Here is a 20206-nt window from a genome sequence, read left to right as displayed (position 1 = left end):
TCTCCCTTTGATGAAATGCAAAGCCTCATAGGTATTGAATCATTTATTATCATTGGAGCATTTTGATTAATGCTTCGGTCCCAATCCAGTTTCGCCTATACTGTCATGTTTCAGATCATGTGTTGGGTATTGCATATTCGTTTGCACTGGTTATGCCAATTGTTAAAAGATTTTGGCCAGGAACCCCTTTTGGTGTTTTAAACATTGTTATAATTTAGCTATTGAAAAATAGCAGATCTACAAGCTCATAGCGCGCCACCGAGTGGCGCGCTACGAGCTTGTAGGTCTGCTATTTTTGAAAAATCGTGAAAATGTGCCTGAAATCTTTGAATATATGTTCTTTCAGAGCGAATTTTTAACTCAAATCTCAATTATTATTTTTTTTGACGTCAGGCCTAAATGGGTTAAATCATTGATTGGTTTCCATAAATAAAATGAAATAAAATCGAACGCCAAATGCCACATCAAGCTACTCTACATTGTGTGTTTTTTAAATGCCTCTCAACCACCTTCGTTCCAATCTGGGTGTCCAGTAGAATCTATCTTGAGAGTTCAGTTGACTTTACCGGTATATGATTTAGCTATAACTATCCCCATAGGGCCAGTAGGTGGTGCTATGTTCACTCTTAACACGGATCACGTAAACCTAAGTGTCATTCTTTCTTTCTTTCTTTGAGACACTTCATTTAAAGACAACTCAATGTTTTGGATAGAGATTGACATATTATTGTACAGTGTAAAAATGGTGCATTCATAATAGCACTTTTTTCCAAAGCGCTTTACATATATTGTGCTGCATAGTGGAATTGAGTAAAGTAAAGTTTAAATGGAGTGCCTGTGTGAGCCCATGTGTGATCAATATACTTGCTCTAGTGTCTAATCTACATGTACAGTAGGCTAACCAAACATATTTAATGTAACATATCGTCACTCTTCAGTGTTCTATTTTGTATGTTGAATTTTGAGGCTCAATGTTTTATATGAGAGATGCATTCCTTTTCTCATTGTTTCAGGGGAATTAGTAAAAGTTTATTTTTGCAAAGTGAGACATGGATTAAGGCTGGTTATTATCATGAATTAGTTTCCTTTTTTACATCTTTGTTGTTGCAGCGGTTACCATTGGGGGGTTATGGAGGTGTGTGTGCTATTGTTAGTGCTAACCTATACATCTTTATAGCGCTTCAACTCCGTCCCCTCCCCTCCCACTCCCCCTCCTCTCCCCGCCCTCTCCCCTCCTCTCCCCTCCCTCTCCCTCTCCCCTCCCTCTCCCCTCCCACTCCCCCTCCTCTCCCCGCCCTCTCCCCTCCTCTCCCCTCCCTCTCCCTCTCCCCTCCCACTCCCCCTCCTCTCCCTCTCCCCTCCCCTCCCCTCCCCTCCTCTCCCCTCCCTCTCCCTCTCCCCTCCCCTCCCTCTCCCCTCCCCTCCCTCTCTCCTCCCCTCCCTTTGAGGCAGACTGTGTGCCTGACAGAGTGAGTAGGAGACAGAGCCAGAGTAGAGTAGGGTAGAGTTTGTGCTTGCTGGTTTATGTCCATGAGCTCTCCTCTCCTCTCTTCTTCCTCTTGTCGTGTCATTCTGGGGAACAGAGGGGGGTCCGACGGGAAGAACCCAGAGGTTCCTGCATCATTCCACACCCAGTCTTCCTTCCTTTACATTCTTGGTGACTCCGATTTTACGACTTCAGAATCTCCACAGACCCGAGGCGGGATATAATCATCGCTTCTTGACCTATCCTCCCCGAGCCCTCCCCGTCCCCCGTCACCCGTCCCCCGTCCCAAACCCAGACTGGATTTAGGGAGTGCGCGGGAGGCAGGCGGCGGGTGCCGCGGGGCGGCTGGCCCCTGCGTGTGGTCACTGGGCGGGGCGGCGGTGGAGTGGACACTGGGGAACTGGAGCGCGGCGGCGTCAGGGGGCGAGGAGGGTGGCACGGCCGGGGGCGTCGAGGAGGCCGGCTCGGGGGGCTCCGGCTACGATGGTGGGGTGGTGGACAGGTACGGGTCGACGGGCGGCACCATGCTGAGCGCCCTGTGGCAGACGGAGGGTTTGCAGACTCTGGGCATCGTGTTGCTGGTGGTCGCTTCCATCAAGCTGCTGCACCTGCTGGGAGTCCTCAACTTCTCTGAGGGTAAGACCAGGAGAGAGAGAGAGAGAGAGACTAGGAAGGTGTATGAAGGAGCAGAGAGAGAGAGAGAGGCTGACATGAAGAGAGGAGTTTGATTGATTGATTGATTGAAATATTTATTAACAGTTTGCAGAATTACAGTACATTTCAAGCACAAACTCAATACAAAGACGGTTAACTGTGAGTGAACGACCCAATTAAGCATTACACTTGATTACAACAGGGTCCACATTGTTCAATTCATCAAAACATTTAGAGACATACAAATAGACACTTCTATGTACACAAGAACAGAACAGGAATTCATCAGCAAAAAGGGAAAAGATACATATACAGTGAGGGGAAATGGGGGGGGGGCTGGTGGGGGGGGATTCAGATTTTACAGAGGCCAGTTTTGAATTGCGGCCGTCCGTAGGTGCCCTTTGAGAGCGGTTTTGAAGGAGTCAAGGGATTCACATGTCTTAATGACTGGCAACATGCCTAGCTGATAGAGGCACATGCAATGTCTGTGGTGCACATTTAGATTTTAGTTTTAGTCCTAGTCTTTTGAATAGTTTTCATTTAGTTTCAGTCACATTTTGGTCACCTCGAATGTGTTTGCGTCGGTCTAGCTTTAGTCGACTAAATGTCACGTGATTTTAGTCGACTAAATCTACGGGCCTTGATGCCGTCGTAACGTAATGGCTGATTTTACACGTGCTGAAAATAGCCGATCTACAAGCTCACAACTTGTAGATCGGCTATTTTCAGCACGCAAACCAAATGTAAAATGACTTGTACTGGATATCTTGTCCACTAGTCCCTTTTAGTCTAGTTTTTATATCTTGACGAAATTGTCTTAGTTTTAGTCATCATAGCTTATAGTTTTCATTTAGTTTCCATTTAGTTTTCGTCAGTGGAAAAAAGGTAGTCGAGGAACATTTTTCGTCTTAGTTTTTGTCGACGAAAACAACACTGTGTGGAAAGTGGCGTAATTGAAATTGCATTTCCAGTGTACATGTGAACTGGGTCACCCTTGTGTGGTCTACACTCTGAAACAGAGAGGAGGTTTCTGAATTGCAAATGTCAAACTTGACCGGGTAATGTTACAATTACAAGAGAGGGGAAAGGAAAGGTACTATGTTTACCCAGGGTAACTGGACTAAAGGTACTATTATATGCTTACCCAGGGTAACTGGACTAAAGGTACTATTATATGTTTACCCAGGGTAACTGGACTAAAGGTACTATTATATGTTTACCCAGGGTAACTGGACTAAAGGTATTATTATATGTTTACCCAGGGTAACTGGACTAAAGGTATTATTATATGTTTACCCAGGGTAACTGGACTAAAGGTATTATTATATGTTTACCCAGGGTAACTGGACTAAAGGTATTATTATATGTTTACCCAGGGTAACTGGACTAAAGGTATTATTATATGTTTACCCAGGGTAACTGGACTAAAGGTATTATTATATGTTTACCCAGGGTAACTGGACTAAAGGTATTATTATATGTTTACCCAGGGTAACTGGACTAAAGGTATTATTATATGTTTACCCAGGGTAACTGGACTAAAGGTACTATTATATGTTTACCCAGGGTAACTGGACTAAAGGTACTATTATATGTTTACCCAGGGTAACTGGACTAAAGGTACTATTATATGTTTACCCAGGGTAACTGGACTAAAGGTATTATTATATGTTTACCCAGGGTAACTGGACTAAAGGTACTGTTATATGTTTACCCAGGGTAACTGGACTAAAGGTACTATTATATGTTTACCCAGGGTAACTGGACTAAAGGTACTATTATATGTTTACCCAGGGTAACTGGACTAAAGGTACTATTATATGTTTACCCAGGGTAACTGGACTAAAGGTACTATTATATGTTTACCCAGGGTAACTGGACTAAAGGTACTATTATATGTTTACCCAGGGTAACTGGACTAAAGGTACTATTATATGTTTACCCAGGGTAACTGGACTAAAGGTATTATTATATGTTTACCCAGGGTAACTGGACTAAAGGTACCATGTTTACCCAGGGTAACTGGACTAAAGGTATTATTATATGTTTACCCAGGGTAACTGGACTAAAGGTACTATTATATGTTTACCCAGGGTAACTGGACTAAAGGTACTATTATATGTTTACCCAGGGTAACTGGACTAAAGGTACTATTATATGTTTACCCAGGGTAACTGGACTAAAGGTACTATTATATGTTTACCCAGGGTAACTGGACTAAAGGTACTATTATATGTTTACCCAGGGTAACTGGACTAAAGGTACTATTATATGTTTACCCAGGGTAACTGGACTAAAGGTACTATTATATGTTTACCCAGGGTAACTGGACTAAAGGTATTATTATATGTTTACCCAGGGTAACTGGACTAAAGGTATTATTATATGTTTACCCAGGGTAACTAGACTAAAGGTACCATGTTTACCCAGTGTAACTGGACTAAGCTCAAGAACTTGTTTAAAGCCAGGCCCTGCTCATAGAACATTTCATGGTAGAGGTTCAATGCCTTGTCCAAGGGCACTTCAGCGGTGGTCATTTTAACGTGCCGGTCCGGGGATACGAACTAGCAACCTTCCGATATCAAGACCACTCCGCAAACCGTTCGGTCACCGCTGCCTCTATAGAGACTATTGTGTTGTGTAGAATTGACTTATTGAATCTTATCTGCACTGCAGTCAGTGCTATCTGGACTGGAATGGTCATTGAATTACAAAAACTAACTGAATGTTTATTCCAGAGAGTAGGGCAGCTCTGTGGATATATAATCCTATCTTATTCACATTAAAGTCCCCCTTAGTTTTCTCTATCGAGGCTTTGGCTTTCCGAAACTGAAGTGTGTGTTTATTTATTAATACAATTTACAATTTACAATTTAGGCATTTAGCAGACGCTCTTAATCCAGAGCGACTGAAAAGGAAAAGATTAACGCCTCCAGTCATAAATAAGGCAGCAAATGAGATTCTATATGAAGAGCTCTCTGTGGCCATTAAGAATTACTGATGATAGCCTGTTATCTTGCTCAGTGACACTTACTCTGGGGGAGCCCGGGATTGAACCGGGAACCTTGCGGCTCCCATCCAGCCACTCTACCGGCCACTCTACCCCCCCGTGTGTGTGTGACTGTGTGTGTGTGTGTTCTCCTGTGTTGCTGTGTCACATTTTGGTTATGATCGATGAAAACTTTCAAACATTGCATAATTCTGCGCAGTTGAAACCACTGCACGCCCCACAGTATGTGTTGTGTACATATACAGTATGTATACATTTGGCTTTGTCTGCACGTATATTTCCCTCTACACTACCCTCTCACTTTCCTCAAAACCTGGTCACACGAGATGTAAATGACGGATTGCGACTCCTCGGCGCTCTGGGGGAAAGCGTTCCCCATGTCATGTGCTACTAAGTAAGGTTCGCCCTCAGGCACAGAACGCGTCTAACGGGGCCTAAATAAAGTGTTTAGCTCGGCCACAATGCTCTCATTAAATAATGTAGAGCAGCAACGTAAGTAAATAGTAGTACAGTAGTAATAGTAATAACGTGTTTAGCTCGGCCCTCCCACAATGCTCTCATTAGATAATGTAGAGCAGCAACGTAAGTAAATAGTAGTAGTTAGGGATGCACCGAAAGGGAAATTCTTGGCCGAAACCGAATACCGAATATAGGAAACAGTTGGCCGAAAACCGAATACCGAATAGCCGAATACAGCTTTGTTGTAAAGCTACCTGATTATGGCAAAAGACATGATTATGGATTTTCATAATCGATTCATCTGGCGATTATTTAAACGATTAATCGGATTATGGCACCTTTTTTGCAATTACCTTTAAAAAAATGCTTCAAGTTATTGTAGGCATGTTGTAACTAACAATAAAGACAATAAAAATGAATACTCCTTCAAAATTAATATTTGACCCCCTTTTTAATACAATTTGATTTCATTGCCATTCCTTGTACTTGTAATGCTACTGTAATCTGTAATGTTGACTGTGTATAGCTGACTGTCTTTCTTCCCATTTCTATCTCTGGGACCCCAATTTATTTTTATTTCTATTGTAAAAATCAATGTACATTTTGAGAGTGTATTTGGTTCAATTTTTGCACTCTGTTACAGACCCCCACTTGGTTTACTTCCTAACTATCTATAATTTAGCTGGAACTCCCACTATGAGAACCACTGTCCTACACAGTGTGTGGGCACGCACACTCACGCACAAACACACACACACACACACACACACACACACACACACACACACACACACACACACACACACACACACACACACACACACACAATAGCATGCTAGCTGATAGGGGAAAACTTTCTTATTTAGCAGCCATATTAGCATGTTCTCTAGGCTCTAGTATCACATATTGCCAAAGTTAAACAGCACTGAACAACTGATCACTGTTAAGCAAAACGTTCACGGACGTTCTGCTTCTGCTTTTGCCCTGCCTGTGCCCACTTTAATGCACTGCTGAGATTACACACAGGTGGAACAGATTTGAGGAGCTAACGAGCAAGCTACTGCTAGTGTTCGTCGTAGCCTGCCTGCAAACTCACAGATTCAGACATTGGGGAGCATTTTTTGTCATACGACAAAAGAATAGACAGTGGCGGTGCTCACAAATACCATGTTTTGGGACCTGTTGATGAGCTCGCAGATTTCGCGGAGCGCATCGCAGCCACAGCACAGAGCAACTTGACGCTGTGTGTGTGTGTGTGTGTGTGTGTGTGTGTGGGGGGGGGGGGGGGGAGACTGAAGTTGGGAGAGAGAGATAGGTAGATGCGGAGCGCTCTGGTTACGTTCAAGACAATCGCGTGTTGTGATTATACCGACCCGGTGTTTTGACTATTCGGTGATATATTTTCGGCCTATTTGAGCCGAAACCGAATAGGCCGAAAATACATTTTTTGCCATTTTCGGCCGAATATTTTCGGTGGCCGAATTTTCGGTGCATCCCTAGTAGTAGTAATAGTAATAACGTGTTTAGCTCGGCCCTAACACAATGCTCTCATTAGATAATGTAGAGCAGCAACGTAAGTAAATAGTAGTAGTAATAGTAATAACGTGTTTAGCTCGGCCACAATGCTCTCATTAGATAATGTAGAGCAGCAACGTAAGTAAATAGTAGTAGTAATAGTAATGAAGTGTTTAGCTCGGCCCTAACACAATGCTCTCATTAAATAATGTAGAGCAGCAACGTAAGCAGTTTGCCATCCGTCGCGGCACTGTTTGGTAAACATGTTTTATATCTCCTAATTAACATAATACATCAAGTGTTCCTGATGCCGTATTCCTAGTTGCACTACTGTAAAGTAAATGTGAAAGTGATATGTGCATTAACCCATTCTGAACGGGAACCCATTTTGGTGTTAGCATCATGTTATGCTTTAGCTATTGAAAAATAGCAGATCTACAAGCTCATAGCGCGCCACCGAGTGGCGCGCTACGAGCTTGTAGGTCTGCTATTTTTGAAAAATCGAAGAAAGACTGATTTTTTTTTAATCTGATCTCAGGTCAGAATGGGTTCATCAGACCAGTGTGTGTCCAGTGGAAACCTCGTATGAATCTGATCTCAGGTCAGAATGAGAGGGATGCAGGTGGAACATGTGGATAAGGAGGTGCTTCCATCTTAGCTTCATCCTGGGCTGGTTGTTGTGGCCCCTAGTATGAATCATTAGGTGGGCTGGTTGTGGCCCCTAGTATGAATCATTAGGTGGTAGGTGTGGCCCCTAGTATGAATCATTAGGTGGTAGGTGTGGCCCCTAGTATGAATCATTAGGTGGTAGGTGTGGCCCCTAGTAGGAATCATTAGGTGGTAGGTGTGGCCCCTAGTATGAATCATTAGGTGGTAGGTGTGGCCCCTAGTATGAATCATTAGGTGGTAGGTGTGGCCCCTAGTATGAATCATTAGGTGGTAGGTGTGCTGGTTGTGGCCCCTAGTATGAATCATTAGGTGGTAGGTGTGCTGGTTGTGGCCCCTAGTATGAATCATTAGGTGGTAGGTGTGGCCCCTAGTATGAATCATTAGGTGGTAGGTGTGCTGGTTGTGGCCCCTAGTATGAATCATTAGGTGGTAGGTGGGCTGGTTGCTGTGGCCCCTAGTATGAATCATTAGGTGGGCTGGTTGTTGTGGCCCCTAGTATGAATCATTAGGTGGTAGGTGGGCTGGTTGTGGCCCCTAGTATGAATCATTATGTGGTAGGTGGGCTGGTTGTGGCCCCTAGTATGAATCATTATGTGGTAGGTGGGCTGGTTGTGGGTACTAGTATGAATCATTAGGTGGTAGGTGGTAGGTGTGGCCCCTAGTATGAATCATTAGGTGGTAGGTGTGGCCCCTAGTATGAATCATTATGTGGTAGGTGGGCTGGTTGTGGCCCCTAGTATGAATCATTATGTGGTAGGTGGGCTGGTTGTGGGTACTAGTATGAATCATTAGGTGGTAGGTGGTAGGTGTGGCCCCTAGTATGAATCATTAGGTGGTAGGTGTGGCCCCTAGTATGAATCATTATGTGGTAGGTGGGCTGGTTGTTGTGGCCCCTAGTATGAATCATTAGGTGGTAGGTGGTAGGTGTGGCCCCTAGTATGAATCATTAGGTGGTAGGTGGGCTGGTTGCTGTGGCCCCTAGTATGAATCATTAGGTGGTAGGTGTGGCCCCTAGTATGAATCATTAGGTGGTAGGTGGTAGGTGTGGCCCCTAGTATGAATCATTATGTGGTAGGTGTGCACTTTTAGAAACTGTACAGCATGTGCGGGAACTTTGAGAACACATCATAATAAAAAAAACTATACTGCAGTTTCTGTGCATCTGTAAGAAGCATAAAGTCATAAATGTAATGCCACCCTTCTCCCACGATGTCTATACGCTTGATGCTTATCTAACTATCATAGTATTGATCTGTCTCCAGGGAGATAAAGACATCAAAGCTGATAAGATTTGTTGTTTTGCCATAAATCAGAGCTGTGAGCCACGTACGCGTCAGTCGAGTGCAATCATCGTCAACGTATCTGTCTGTGTGTATATGTGGTTCTCTCGGGCAACCGATCAATGAAAGAATATACTTATGTTGTTTTTCATAGTTTTCACATTATTAGACAATCCCAAACCACACGGTCGATGTGACCGGCATGTAGTCAGTATAGCTCACTTCTCTACAACCCTGGCTTAGCGGGTACACTTGTGTGTGCAATCAATGTGCAAATATGAGATATGCAATGCTTGTCGATACCTTTTGACAGACAATTGTTCAAGTCGCTCCGAGTCTAAGTCGAGTCCCAAGTCATTTGGTCCCAAGTCCAAGTCGAGTCCCAAGTCAAACCAAACCCTCAGGTCCGAGTCCCAAGTCGAGTCCCAAGTCATTTGGTCCCAAGTCCAAGTCGAGTCCCAAGTCAATCCAACCCTCAGGTCCGAGTCCCAAGTCGAGTCCCAAGTCATTTGGTCCCAAGTCCAAGTCGAGTCCCAAGTCATTTGGTCCCAAGTCCAAGTCGAGTCCCAAGTCTTTCTGTTGTGGGCAAGTCAAGCCGAGTCACAAGTCGAGTCACAAGGTTGTGTCAAGTCTAGGCATGCCACGGTATGAGATTTTACAGTATGGTACGGTGCCGGTATTGATAACCTATACCTCGGTATTCCACTGTATTTATATTAAATAAAAATCAATAAAAAAAAGATTGCCCCCCCACCTATGTCTAGTGACTACCCCCACCTCCTTATAAGCCCTTCTTTGTTCCCCAACCTGCAGACATACATATCTTATTTTTTTATGATAATTTGAATTTTGTTATTTGTCATGTGACTTAATGATTATGAATTGATTACCCAGGACCGAATGGAAACAAGACAGCAAGGACTTTTTTCAGTGATCCCTTTTTGGTCAGTGTTTGACTGTACCCTATACTGATACATTTCTGCCAATAAAGTATTCAATCAATGAATCAATAGATATTCCCCACTGTATTTCACTGTACTATGGCTCCCCCTAATGGCCGTTTTGTACCCTTTACGCTTTAGCAGAGGTAGTGCAATCTGCGCATGCTCACAACTGTCACTGTATGCCTCTGTGTTGACACTATAGTTCACACTTAGTTAGTACATATGGAAATATGGAATATACAATTGGATCTGGGTGTCTTTCAGCAACACTAACTCTAACTAAGGTAGGAAGCAACTTTTCAATCTACTGCAGCTGTGTGGTGAAAATAAATGTTTTGCCTTAGTGTGCGAGTGTAGTTGCTTTGCATATGCGCAGCATGCTGCCCACCGACGCTGTATTCAAATACCGTATGCTCGGAAACAAAACAAGTCACGAGTCATCTTGTCTCGAGTCGAGTCGGGAGTCATTGGCTAGCAAGTCAGAGTCGAGTCTCAAGTCTCGTTGGTCTTTTACCTTCCAAGTCCGAGTCGAGTCGCAAGTCTTTACATTCAAAGTCCGAGTCAAGTCGCAAGTCGTCAAATATGCGACTCGAGTCAGACTCGAGTCGAGTCACTATGACTCGAGTCCAATTGTCTGCCTTTTGAATCGTGTCTGCTTTGTGTTGAATCATCAAAGGAGAGTCAGTATACTGCTGCAAACTGCATCATTAGGTAGGTTAGGCGGGCTGGTTGTGGCATTTTGTGACATTTTCCACCAAATAATGAATGAACATTCAAAGAAAACAAAAATAGATAAAAACACAGACAAGAAAATAAATCCAAAGGTAAACAGAAAATCACACCCGTGTGAACTGAGTGGTGCAACTCCGTGTGTGTGTGTGTGTGGGGGGGGGGGGGGGGGGGGGCCCGGTGGGTCCCCGCGGGAACTTCCAGACCCACAGGCCCAGGCCCGGTTCCGGTGCCAGCCCGGTTTCCCGGCGAGCCGCCCCGCGTCAAGAAATGGTCAAATGACAGAGTTACTGTGTTGGGGGAATTTAGCATCTCTCTCTCTATCTCTCTCTCTCTCTATATGTAATTAGCAGGCAACAGTGCAACACTATCTCTCTCTCTCTCTGTTTCTAGCACAACAGCGCCACTTTTGCCCCTACTGGTACTCAAAACATCGGGACATATATAGTCACATAGGGACATTGAAGCGGTACGTTGCACCACTCAAAAACAACTTGACACACACTTCAACAACACAGCATTTTTCAAATAGAGTGCAAGTCAAGGCAGGAAAGAGCAGGAGACATGACTCAACAATATACAGCAGTGAGCAAACTCTCGATGTATATTGTGTATTATGTAGTCGAAACTTGCATCATCCCAGACAGTGTTGTTTTTGGCAGCAAATTTCTATTTTAGTTTAGTCATAGTCTTTGGACTGAAACTTCATTTAGTTTTAGTCACATTTTTGTCACCTGGAATGTCTTAGGTCACATTCTCACCTAATACTTCGGTAGACTCGATACGAATGCGGTAGTAGAATAGTAGAATGCGGTTCTTTGATACGCATTAGGATTCGAATGAGCCTTCACACCTGCCAAACGAAGTGCACTTTCTGAAAATGTGCAGCAGGATTCGTTTTAATCGCAGCAAAGCTCTCTTGTGTGAATGTGACCTTAGTGTTCGTCTAGTTTTTAGTCGACTAAATCTAGTTAATTTAGTCGACTAAAATGTATTTTTGTATGTCTTGATGCCGTCGTAATGAGTGTTTTTACACTTGCTGAAAATAGCCGATCTACAAGCTCACAACGCGTCGCAGCGCAACGCAGCTATTTTCAGCATGCAACCAAGTGTAAAATGACTTATACTGGATCTCTTGTCCACTAGTCCCTTCCTAACATTTTAGTCTAGTTTTTATTTGTCAACGAAATTGTCAGTATATTTAGTCTTAGTTTTAATCATCGTAGCTTAGTTTTCATTTAGTTTCCAATTGTTTTCGTCAGTGAAAATAGGTAGTCGACGACCATTTTTCGTCTTAGTTTTAGTCGACGAAAACAACACTGATCCCAGAAGGTGTGCATGTACTGTATCCAGCCAAATAACAACCAGCAGGTCCCTGCCTCTGCCTCAGGATAGCAGGCTCCCCACATTCACTGCAACAAAATTTAATGTATCATCCCATTTTGACCTGGGAACGATTCTACAAATGTCTTCTAAATCCTGACAGTTTTTTGAAAAACCCTATGTTTCTATGTATGTCAGTGGTTCTCAGACATTTTTATTTCAAGGACCCCCAAATATATATGATATTGGCCCGCCGACACCCCCCCCCCCCCCCCCCCCCCCCCCCATCTGAAAATATGTTGTTCCAGGGACCCCCCCCCCCCCAGAAGCAAAGATTTGAGTTAAAAACTTTCTCTGTAACAATATATATTCGAAGATCTCAGGCACATTTTCACGATTTTTCAAAAATAGCAGACGTATAAGCTCATAGAGCTTGTAGATCTGCTATTTTTCAATAGCTAAAGTACAACAATGCTTAAAACACCAAACGGGGTTCCCGCCCCAAAATGTATTAAACCGTAAAAATGTTAAAATCAATCCTGAAACCGGTTTCACAATCCACATACAGTACACTAGGCCATGTCAATCACTTTATGCTGCATAGTCAGAATGAGATGAATCTTTCTGAAGTTTTATTTCCATTTATGCATGATCGTTGCGTCAGACATCAGTTTGTTGTGGCCTGCTCTCTGTAGTTTAATTTTGAATGTATTGGAACAGATTTCTTTATCTACTTTTCGCTAAGCATTCAATATAATAAACGCCTGAGGAAGAATGGCGAGTTTGAAATGTTGTTAGTACACATGTTCCTCTACGGCCTCCTGCTGGCTGTAGCACGTTCTGCATTATGTAACATGTTGCTGGATGGATGCTGCTTCATGGCTTCTGTGGACTTTATAGCTTAATCCATTCTGTACGGGAACCCCTTTTGGTGTTCTTAGCATTATGTTATACTTTTACTATTGAAAAATAGCAGATCTACAAGCTCATAGCGCGGCACCGAGTGCAGCCGCGCTACGAGCTTGTAGGTCTGCTATTTTTGAAAAATCATGAAAATGTGCCTGAAATCGTTGAATATATATTCTTTCAGAGCGAGTTTTTAACTCAAATCTTTGCTACTGGGGGGGGGGGGTCCCTGGAACAACATATTTTCAGATGGGGGTCGGCGGCCAATGTCATATATTTGGGGGTCCTTGACGTGAATATGGTTGAGAATGACTGACATAGAAACATGTTTTTTTCTCCAGAAAACTGTCAGGATCTAAATGGGTCTAAATGGGTTAAAGCTGCAATCCAGAACCTATTTTATCCAATTTGTATGGTATAGTTATAGTACTGTATAGTACAATGTACACTACTGTAGCACATCCGAAGTGGTTGTTGGTGGTCTCCCTACCTACCTACAGTATACCTGGTGTCGGTGTACTGTAGCTCTGGTCCATAGCCTTATAGTGCTCTTGCGAAGGCATTAGAGCTATGGACCAGAGCTTTGGTGTCTGTGCCTATAACCCATTTTGACCTGAGATCAGATCTAAAAATGTCTTCTACATCCTGACAGTTTTCTGAAAAAGCTATCTTTCTATGTCAGTCGTCAGTCATTTTTCAAAAATAGCAGACCCAGCTTGTAGATCTGCTATTTTTCAATAGCTAAAGCATAACATAATGCAAACACCAAACACCAAAAGGGGGCCAATTAAGCTGTGATGTCCTCATGAGCAGTATAAATGTGTGTGGTAAACCCACAACAACTGCCTAAATGTCCTACCAGGTTCTGTAAGACATAAAACAGTACAGTACGGATTGCAAGCTTTAATTAGATGTTCACAGTTGTTGGATCTAAGGTGCTTCGCGTGAGGCAGCGGTGGCCGAACGGTTTGCAGAGCGGTCTTGATATCGGAAGGTCGCTAGTTCGTATCCCTGGACCGGCATGTTAAAATTACCACCGCTGAAGTGCCCTTGGACAAGGCATTGAACCCCTACCATGAAATGTTCTATGAGCAGGGCCTGGCTGTAAACAAGTTCTTGAGCTTAGTCCAGTTACCCTGGGTAAACAACTAAACATAGTACCTTTCCTTTCCTTCCTGCCTGGTACTATAATTTAGATGTTTTGGGGCCTGTTTGGAGGCCATACCCTACAGTCTACAGTGAACAACTATAGCCAGGCTGTCACAGCATTAAGATTTGAATAATAATTAAAGGATATTATGAGGGTGGTTGGCAGAACGGTCTGCTCAATGTTGCTGTTTGGGGGGAGACTCTGTAATAAATTAGATATTTGGCCTTCGTCGAATCTGTTTATCCGTGTCAGTGTCAGAGGCAGACTTTTAGCTGCTCTGAGACATCCTGTAAGCAGCTTGCATAATGTCTCATAATGCAAATGTGCACCAACATTTAAATATCTAAACATTAATGCACATGCACGTACGTGTGCGTGATTTCACATGCATTTCTATGTAGACTTGAACACCCCACAGACTAATCGCTGTGTCATAGGATGTGATGCATACAGAAGCTCTGGTACAATCACATAACACGCACACGCGGGAAGTGAATGTGTTGGTCTGTTATGATCCCGTAAGGGACGGGTCTTTACGTTAAGACATGAAAATAAAGATTCATGCATTTGCACACGCACGCACACACGTACACGTGCACACATGTACACACACACACACACATACTGTACTGTACGCACACAGGCAGGGATATAAAAAATGCTGTCAATTTAAACTTGTATGTTTGTGGAGAGAACATTTGATAGTATCGTTGAGCAGATAACGATCTAACAAGGTGTGTGTGTGTGTGTGTGTGTGTGTGTGTGTTTATAAGACACCAACCAACAACATAAATAAACAATATCACGTTCACTTCCCACACAGAAGCTACACAAAGTATTTGATAAAAACAAAAACATAGTGTGTGTGTGTGTGTGTGTGTGTGTGTGTGTGTGTGTGTGTGTGTGTGTGTGTGTGTGTGTGTGTGTGTTTGAGGATCACAGGATCACTAGAGGGCCTGACTGACGGATCAAACATTGATAGTTATGAATGAATAAAACATGATTTCCGATAACGGTATTCCTTTGTGATGCACAAACTCAACACACTGCCCTTTGATTTATTTTTTCTTGCATATTTTTTATTTCAAATTATGCTATTCAGCCATAGCCTGGTTAATAAACCAGACTAATATCGCACGGATCTGCGGGATATTAGTCTGGGGAGGCTCAGCTTGGATTTCATTTCCAGGGAAACATTTTAGGAAATGGGCGAAATGGGCGTAAAATTGAGCATCTCCAGACCGAAATCCGCCGGTAGGCAATATTTTTGCCAACGGCTGATTCGGTCTGGTTTATTAACCAGGCTAATTCAGCCAAAAGGTTTCATACATGATTGATTTCTCTCCCAGATAGTTCCAGTGATCCTGGACTGCACCAACACAGAGTAAATAAGGTGGTTGAATGGAGTGATAACAACGCTCTCATCATTAACACAAAAAAGACAGAAGAGATTGTTTTTGGTACACCACCAGAGATACACAGAACCCCCATTACTATTCATGGTGAACCGATCAACCAGGTATGTTCGTACAAATACCTAGGAGTAGTAATAGACCATCTTTTGTCATGGAAAGATCAGATTGATTCAGTGTGTAAGAAAACAAAGCAAAGAATCTACTTCCTTCGCCGTCTAAGATCCTTCGGTGCTAGTAGACGGATTCTTCTTTTGTTTTTCACTTCTGTTATTATGAGTGTTCTTCAGTACTGTAGTACCACCTGGTATGGATGTTTGTCTGCAGCCCTAAAGTCACAACTGCTGCAACAACTGAACATTTGTTCAAACATTGTTGGACAACAACTTCAGAAACTTTATACATCCACATATGATAACAGCATCCTAAGGTTAGCAAGGAATATCACCTCTAATACTAAGCATGTGTTGTATGGAGAATATAGGTTGCTACCTTCAGGAAGGAGATATGGTGTACCAGCATACAATAAGGTCAGACTAAAGAGGTCCTTTGTCCACCAGTCGACCTTGAGGCTTAATCAGGAGATGTAGTAGCCACAGGATAATCTAAGCGGTGGATAGTGCTCATGTCTCTATGTATGTAAATTGTCTTGTTATTTGTGTTTTGTATATGTGTTTCTGCATACTTGGCTGCTGTGTCGCAAGACAAATTTCAGTGTGAACTGACAATAAAGTACTATATCATATCATATCATACATACAGTGGACGTACAGTAGTACAGTACAGCAATGCATATATGGAGATATACAGTATGTACAGTCTGGAAGAGTCACTAGTACAGCGACAGAACCCCCCCAGTGGTTCTGAGGTATTTGTACTTGATATTTCCTATTCTTTTACTTCTACTCCACTACATCTCCGATCCAAATATTGTACTTTTACTCCACTACATTTTATTCAATAGCTTTAGTTACTTTGTAGATTTTGATTATTATGACAAAAACTTACAGTACAGTACAGTACCCACTTGCCACTTCAGCCTATTTCGGTCATTTGAAATTGCCAATCCACTGTACAGGCTCACAATGTGTGCAGATCTACTTTCACAAGATTTATTAAAATTTTTATACAAAACTTGAACGTGAAATGGCTGGGACCTTCTGCAGAATGAGTACTTTTTGTATGTTAAAGTACATTTTGATACCAACACTTTTTACTTAAGTAAGACATTGCAAGTACTTTTTTTTTCCACCACTGCCATTTTCCCAGCGGTTCATATTACAACAGAAAGGAGAAGTAGAGAGAATAATTCAACAGCAGACTGTCTGCCTGCCTTCATTCGTTATACAGAATATGCATACTGTATCATCATTGTATAGACCCTGTGTAGAGAGAGACATAATAAGAGTCATCATCTTGTTATCAAGGTTTATGTTGTATTGCAGATTATATGCCAGCATGCTTTATTAGAATAAGTAGCCTGACTTTACTTAACCCATTCTGAACGGGCACCCATTTTGGTGTTGGCATCATATTATGCTTTAGCTATTGAAAAATAGCAGATCTACAAGCTCATAGCGCGCCACCGAGTGGCGCGCTACGAGCTTGTAGGTCTGCTATTTTTGAAAAATCGAAGAACGACTGACTTTTTTTTTAATCTGATCTCAGGTCAGAATGGGTTGATAATGAAACTGTCAGGATGTAATAGACATTTTTTTAATCTGATCTCAGGTCAGAATGGGTTAAGCTGGCCGTTTGTGTCCCGGTGTTGGTGTAGTTAGTATAAATCACATTGTGTCTTTGTGGGCCCGTTTTTATGGAGTTATATATTGCGTGTGAAATCGGAGCATCAACGTTTATTACCCGTTCATTGTTCACATTGACACATTTTCAGCCAGGTTGGTCTTTTGAATTGAGGCGATTGATCATGAAAAGTCGTGAAAATGTGTCACAAATCTTTGAATATATATTTCAGAGCGAACATTTTAAACTAAAATATTGGCTTCCGGGGGGTCCCTGGAACTACATATTTTGAGATGGGGGTCCGTGGCCCAATAGAGATCATTCTGGGGGTCCTTGACATGAAAAAGGTTGAGCACCACTGACACAGAAACATGGGTTTTTTTCAGAAAAATGTTAGGATTTAGAAGACCTCAGTCCAAAATGGGTTAATTAATAGAAGTATTACTTTGGGTGATGGCTTATTGTGTCGTACATTTTGTCATGATGAGAAATGACGTTGTCGATGGAAACTGTCTTCGCAATCTTTCAAAAGGTTGTAGAAGACAACATTATCAGCTTCCCCATTTACAGTAGGCACAGACAGACGAGTGACTGGATGGTTCGATGGAGCTTCATAACTTATGGGTCTCTCTGGTGTCACAATCAGAGGAAGGAAGCACATGGAGTGAGTTCAATAAAATCAGTGTTGTTTTTGTTTGCAGCAAATTTCTGTTTTAGTCGTTGTCTCTTGAATAGTTTTCACTTAGTTTTAGTCACATTTTAGTCACCTGGAATGTTCTAGTGTTTAGTCTAGTTTTAGTCGACTAAATGTCATAAGATTTTAGTCTACTAAATCTACAGTTAATTTAGTCGATTAAAATTTATTTTAGTGGGCCTTGATGCCGTCGTAATGACTGTTTTTACACTGAAAATAACTGATCTACAAGCTCACAACGCGTCGCCTGCGACACATTGTGAGCTTGTAGATCTGCTATTTTCAGCATGCAACCAAGTGTAAAATGTTGATCTCTTGTCCACTAGTCTCTTCCTAACATTTTAGTCTAGTTTTTATTTGTCTACTAAATTGTCAGTATAATTAGTCTTAGTTTTAGTCATCATAGCTTAGTTTTCATTTAGTTTCCATTTAGTTTTTGTCAGTGAAAAAAAGAAGTCGACGAGCATTTTTCGTCTTAGTTTTAGTCGACGAAAACAACACTGGTTCAATTCAATTGAAAGGCCCCAGACTCCCTCCCTCCTCCAAACCGTCAATTACAACTAAGAAAGCTACCTTGAGGAATCTGAATATTGATTAAACCATAATCAGTTTGCCATGATGTCCGATGAGAGATAATATAACGACACGCTTTATTAATGCAAGAGCGATATGGAGGTTTGCTTACTGAGACTATTTTCTCAGAGATGCATTTCATTAACCCATTTCGGGCGGGAACCCCTTTTAGTGTTTTAAGCATTATACAAGTTATGCTTTAGCTATTGGAAAAATAGCAGATCTACAAGCTCATAGAACTGAAGTCGGCACCGAGTGCAGCGCTACAGTACGTGCTTGTAGGTCTGCAAATCTTTGAATATATATTCTTTCCGAAAAAAGTTGCTTCTGGGTGGCCAAGGTTCCCTGGAACAACAACATGTATTTGTCCGGGGGGGTCCCCGGACAAATACATATAATTCTGGGGGTCCCTGACATGAAATATTGAGCACCACTGAGAAAACCTCATGTTTATACATGAGGTTTTCAGAAAAATGTCATGATTTTCGAAGATATTTTTTAAATGTCGATGTCCGGTCTAAATGTGTTAAATAACTGTGTTAAAAGCTCCAGTACTGCTGTTCCACAGCCGTGTTTCACATGTAATTCCATTATATAATGTGAACATTATTGGGCAGGGTGGTGAGCGTGAATATGAAAGTACGCCTGGTTGAACTGCTGGGGTTCATTAACTTTAAACCTCACTGAAGGAAACAATAACATAAATTCCAGCAATATCACTTTAGTTTACACGATTATGCCATACATGGTCATATAGGTGCTCATGCATAATGATGGGAATATGCAGACATTATGAATAACCCATTCTGACCGGGAACCCATTTTGGTGTTAGCATCATGTTATGCTTTAGCAGAGCTACCAACCTGCACACATTTTGTGTACCAACCACGCAATTCTAGGCGTATAGACACCTAGAATTGCGTGGTTGGTACACAAAATGTGTGCAGGTTGGTAGCTCTGCTTTAGCTATTGAAAAATAGCAGATCTACAAGCTCATAGCGTGCCACCGAGTGGCGCGCTACGAGCTTGTAGCTCTGCTATTTTTGAAAAATCGAAGAACGACTGACATTTTTAAAATCTGATCTCAGGTCAGAATGGGTTAATCAGACCAGTGTGTGTCCAGTGGAAACCTCGTATGAATCTGATCTCAGGTCAGAATGGGATAAACGTGGGCTTTTAGCAGTGTGTTTGTTTGATATGTTTGCAAATGTATGCAAGGCTGCTATAAGAGCCTGTCCATTTAGAGATTATTTTTCAAGCTGTGGATAGAATAAAATATAAGATTTATACCATGGATTGATGTTTGCTCCACTCTACACTAATGCTATATATATATATATATATATATATCCCATTTTGACCTGAGATCAGATTCTAAAAATGTCTTCTAAATCCTGAAAAAGCTATGTTTCTAAGTGTTTTTTGCAGAATATAGCGGATGTACAAGCTCACATGTCCTTGCCTTTCAGCACAGTGTGAGCGTGTAGATCGGCTGTATTCGCAGAATGTTCACCCCCAAGCATACAGTAGGAACGCTATAGGTTTCAAGTGGATAATGACGACAATTGTATGTTCCATGACACGCAAGTTCGATATGAACTATGATGACCGAGGCCTGATCCTTTGTTTCCTCCCTCATTTTAATCATAATCTTTGGA

General features: G+C 42.1%; 1 protein-coding gene across 1 annotated transcript in view; it reads left to right on the top strand.

The window, feature by feature from the left end:
* Positions 1 to 2001: 2001 nt before the first annotated feature.
* The window catches only part of kcnip4a (potassium voltage-gated channel interacting protein 4a), a 101442-nt gene continuing 83237 nt past the window's right edge, over positions 2002 to 20206 (top strand). The window contains exon 1 of the mRNA XM_083789118.1: positions 2002 to 2122. Within this exon, the coding sequence (XP_083645244.1) occupies positions 2011 to 2122 (112 nt within the window). The 5' untranslated portion in view covers positions 2002 to 2010. The remainder of the gene's footprint in view (positions 2123 to 20206) is intronic.

Source organism: Protomyctophum parallelum (assembly GCF_964188405.1).
Source record: "Protomyctophum parallelum genome assembly, chromosome: 18".
NCBI lineage: Eukaryota > Metazoa > Chordata > Actinopteri > Myctophiformes > Myctophidae > Protomyctophum > Protomyctophum parallelum.
This window is presented reverse-complemented; position numbering and strand designations above follow the sequence as displayed.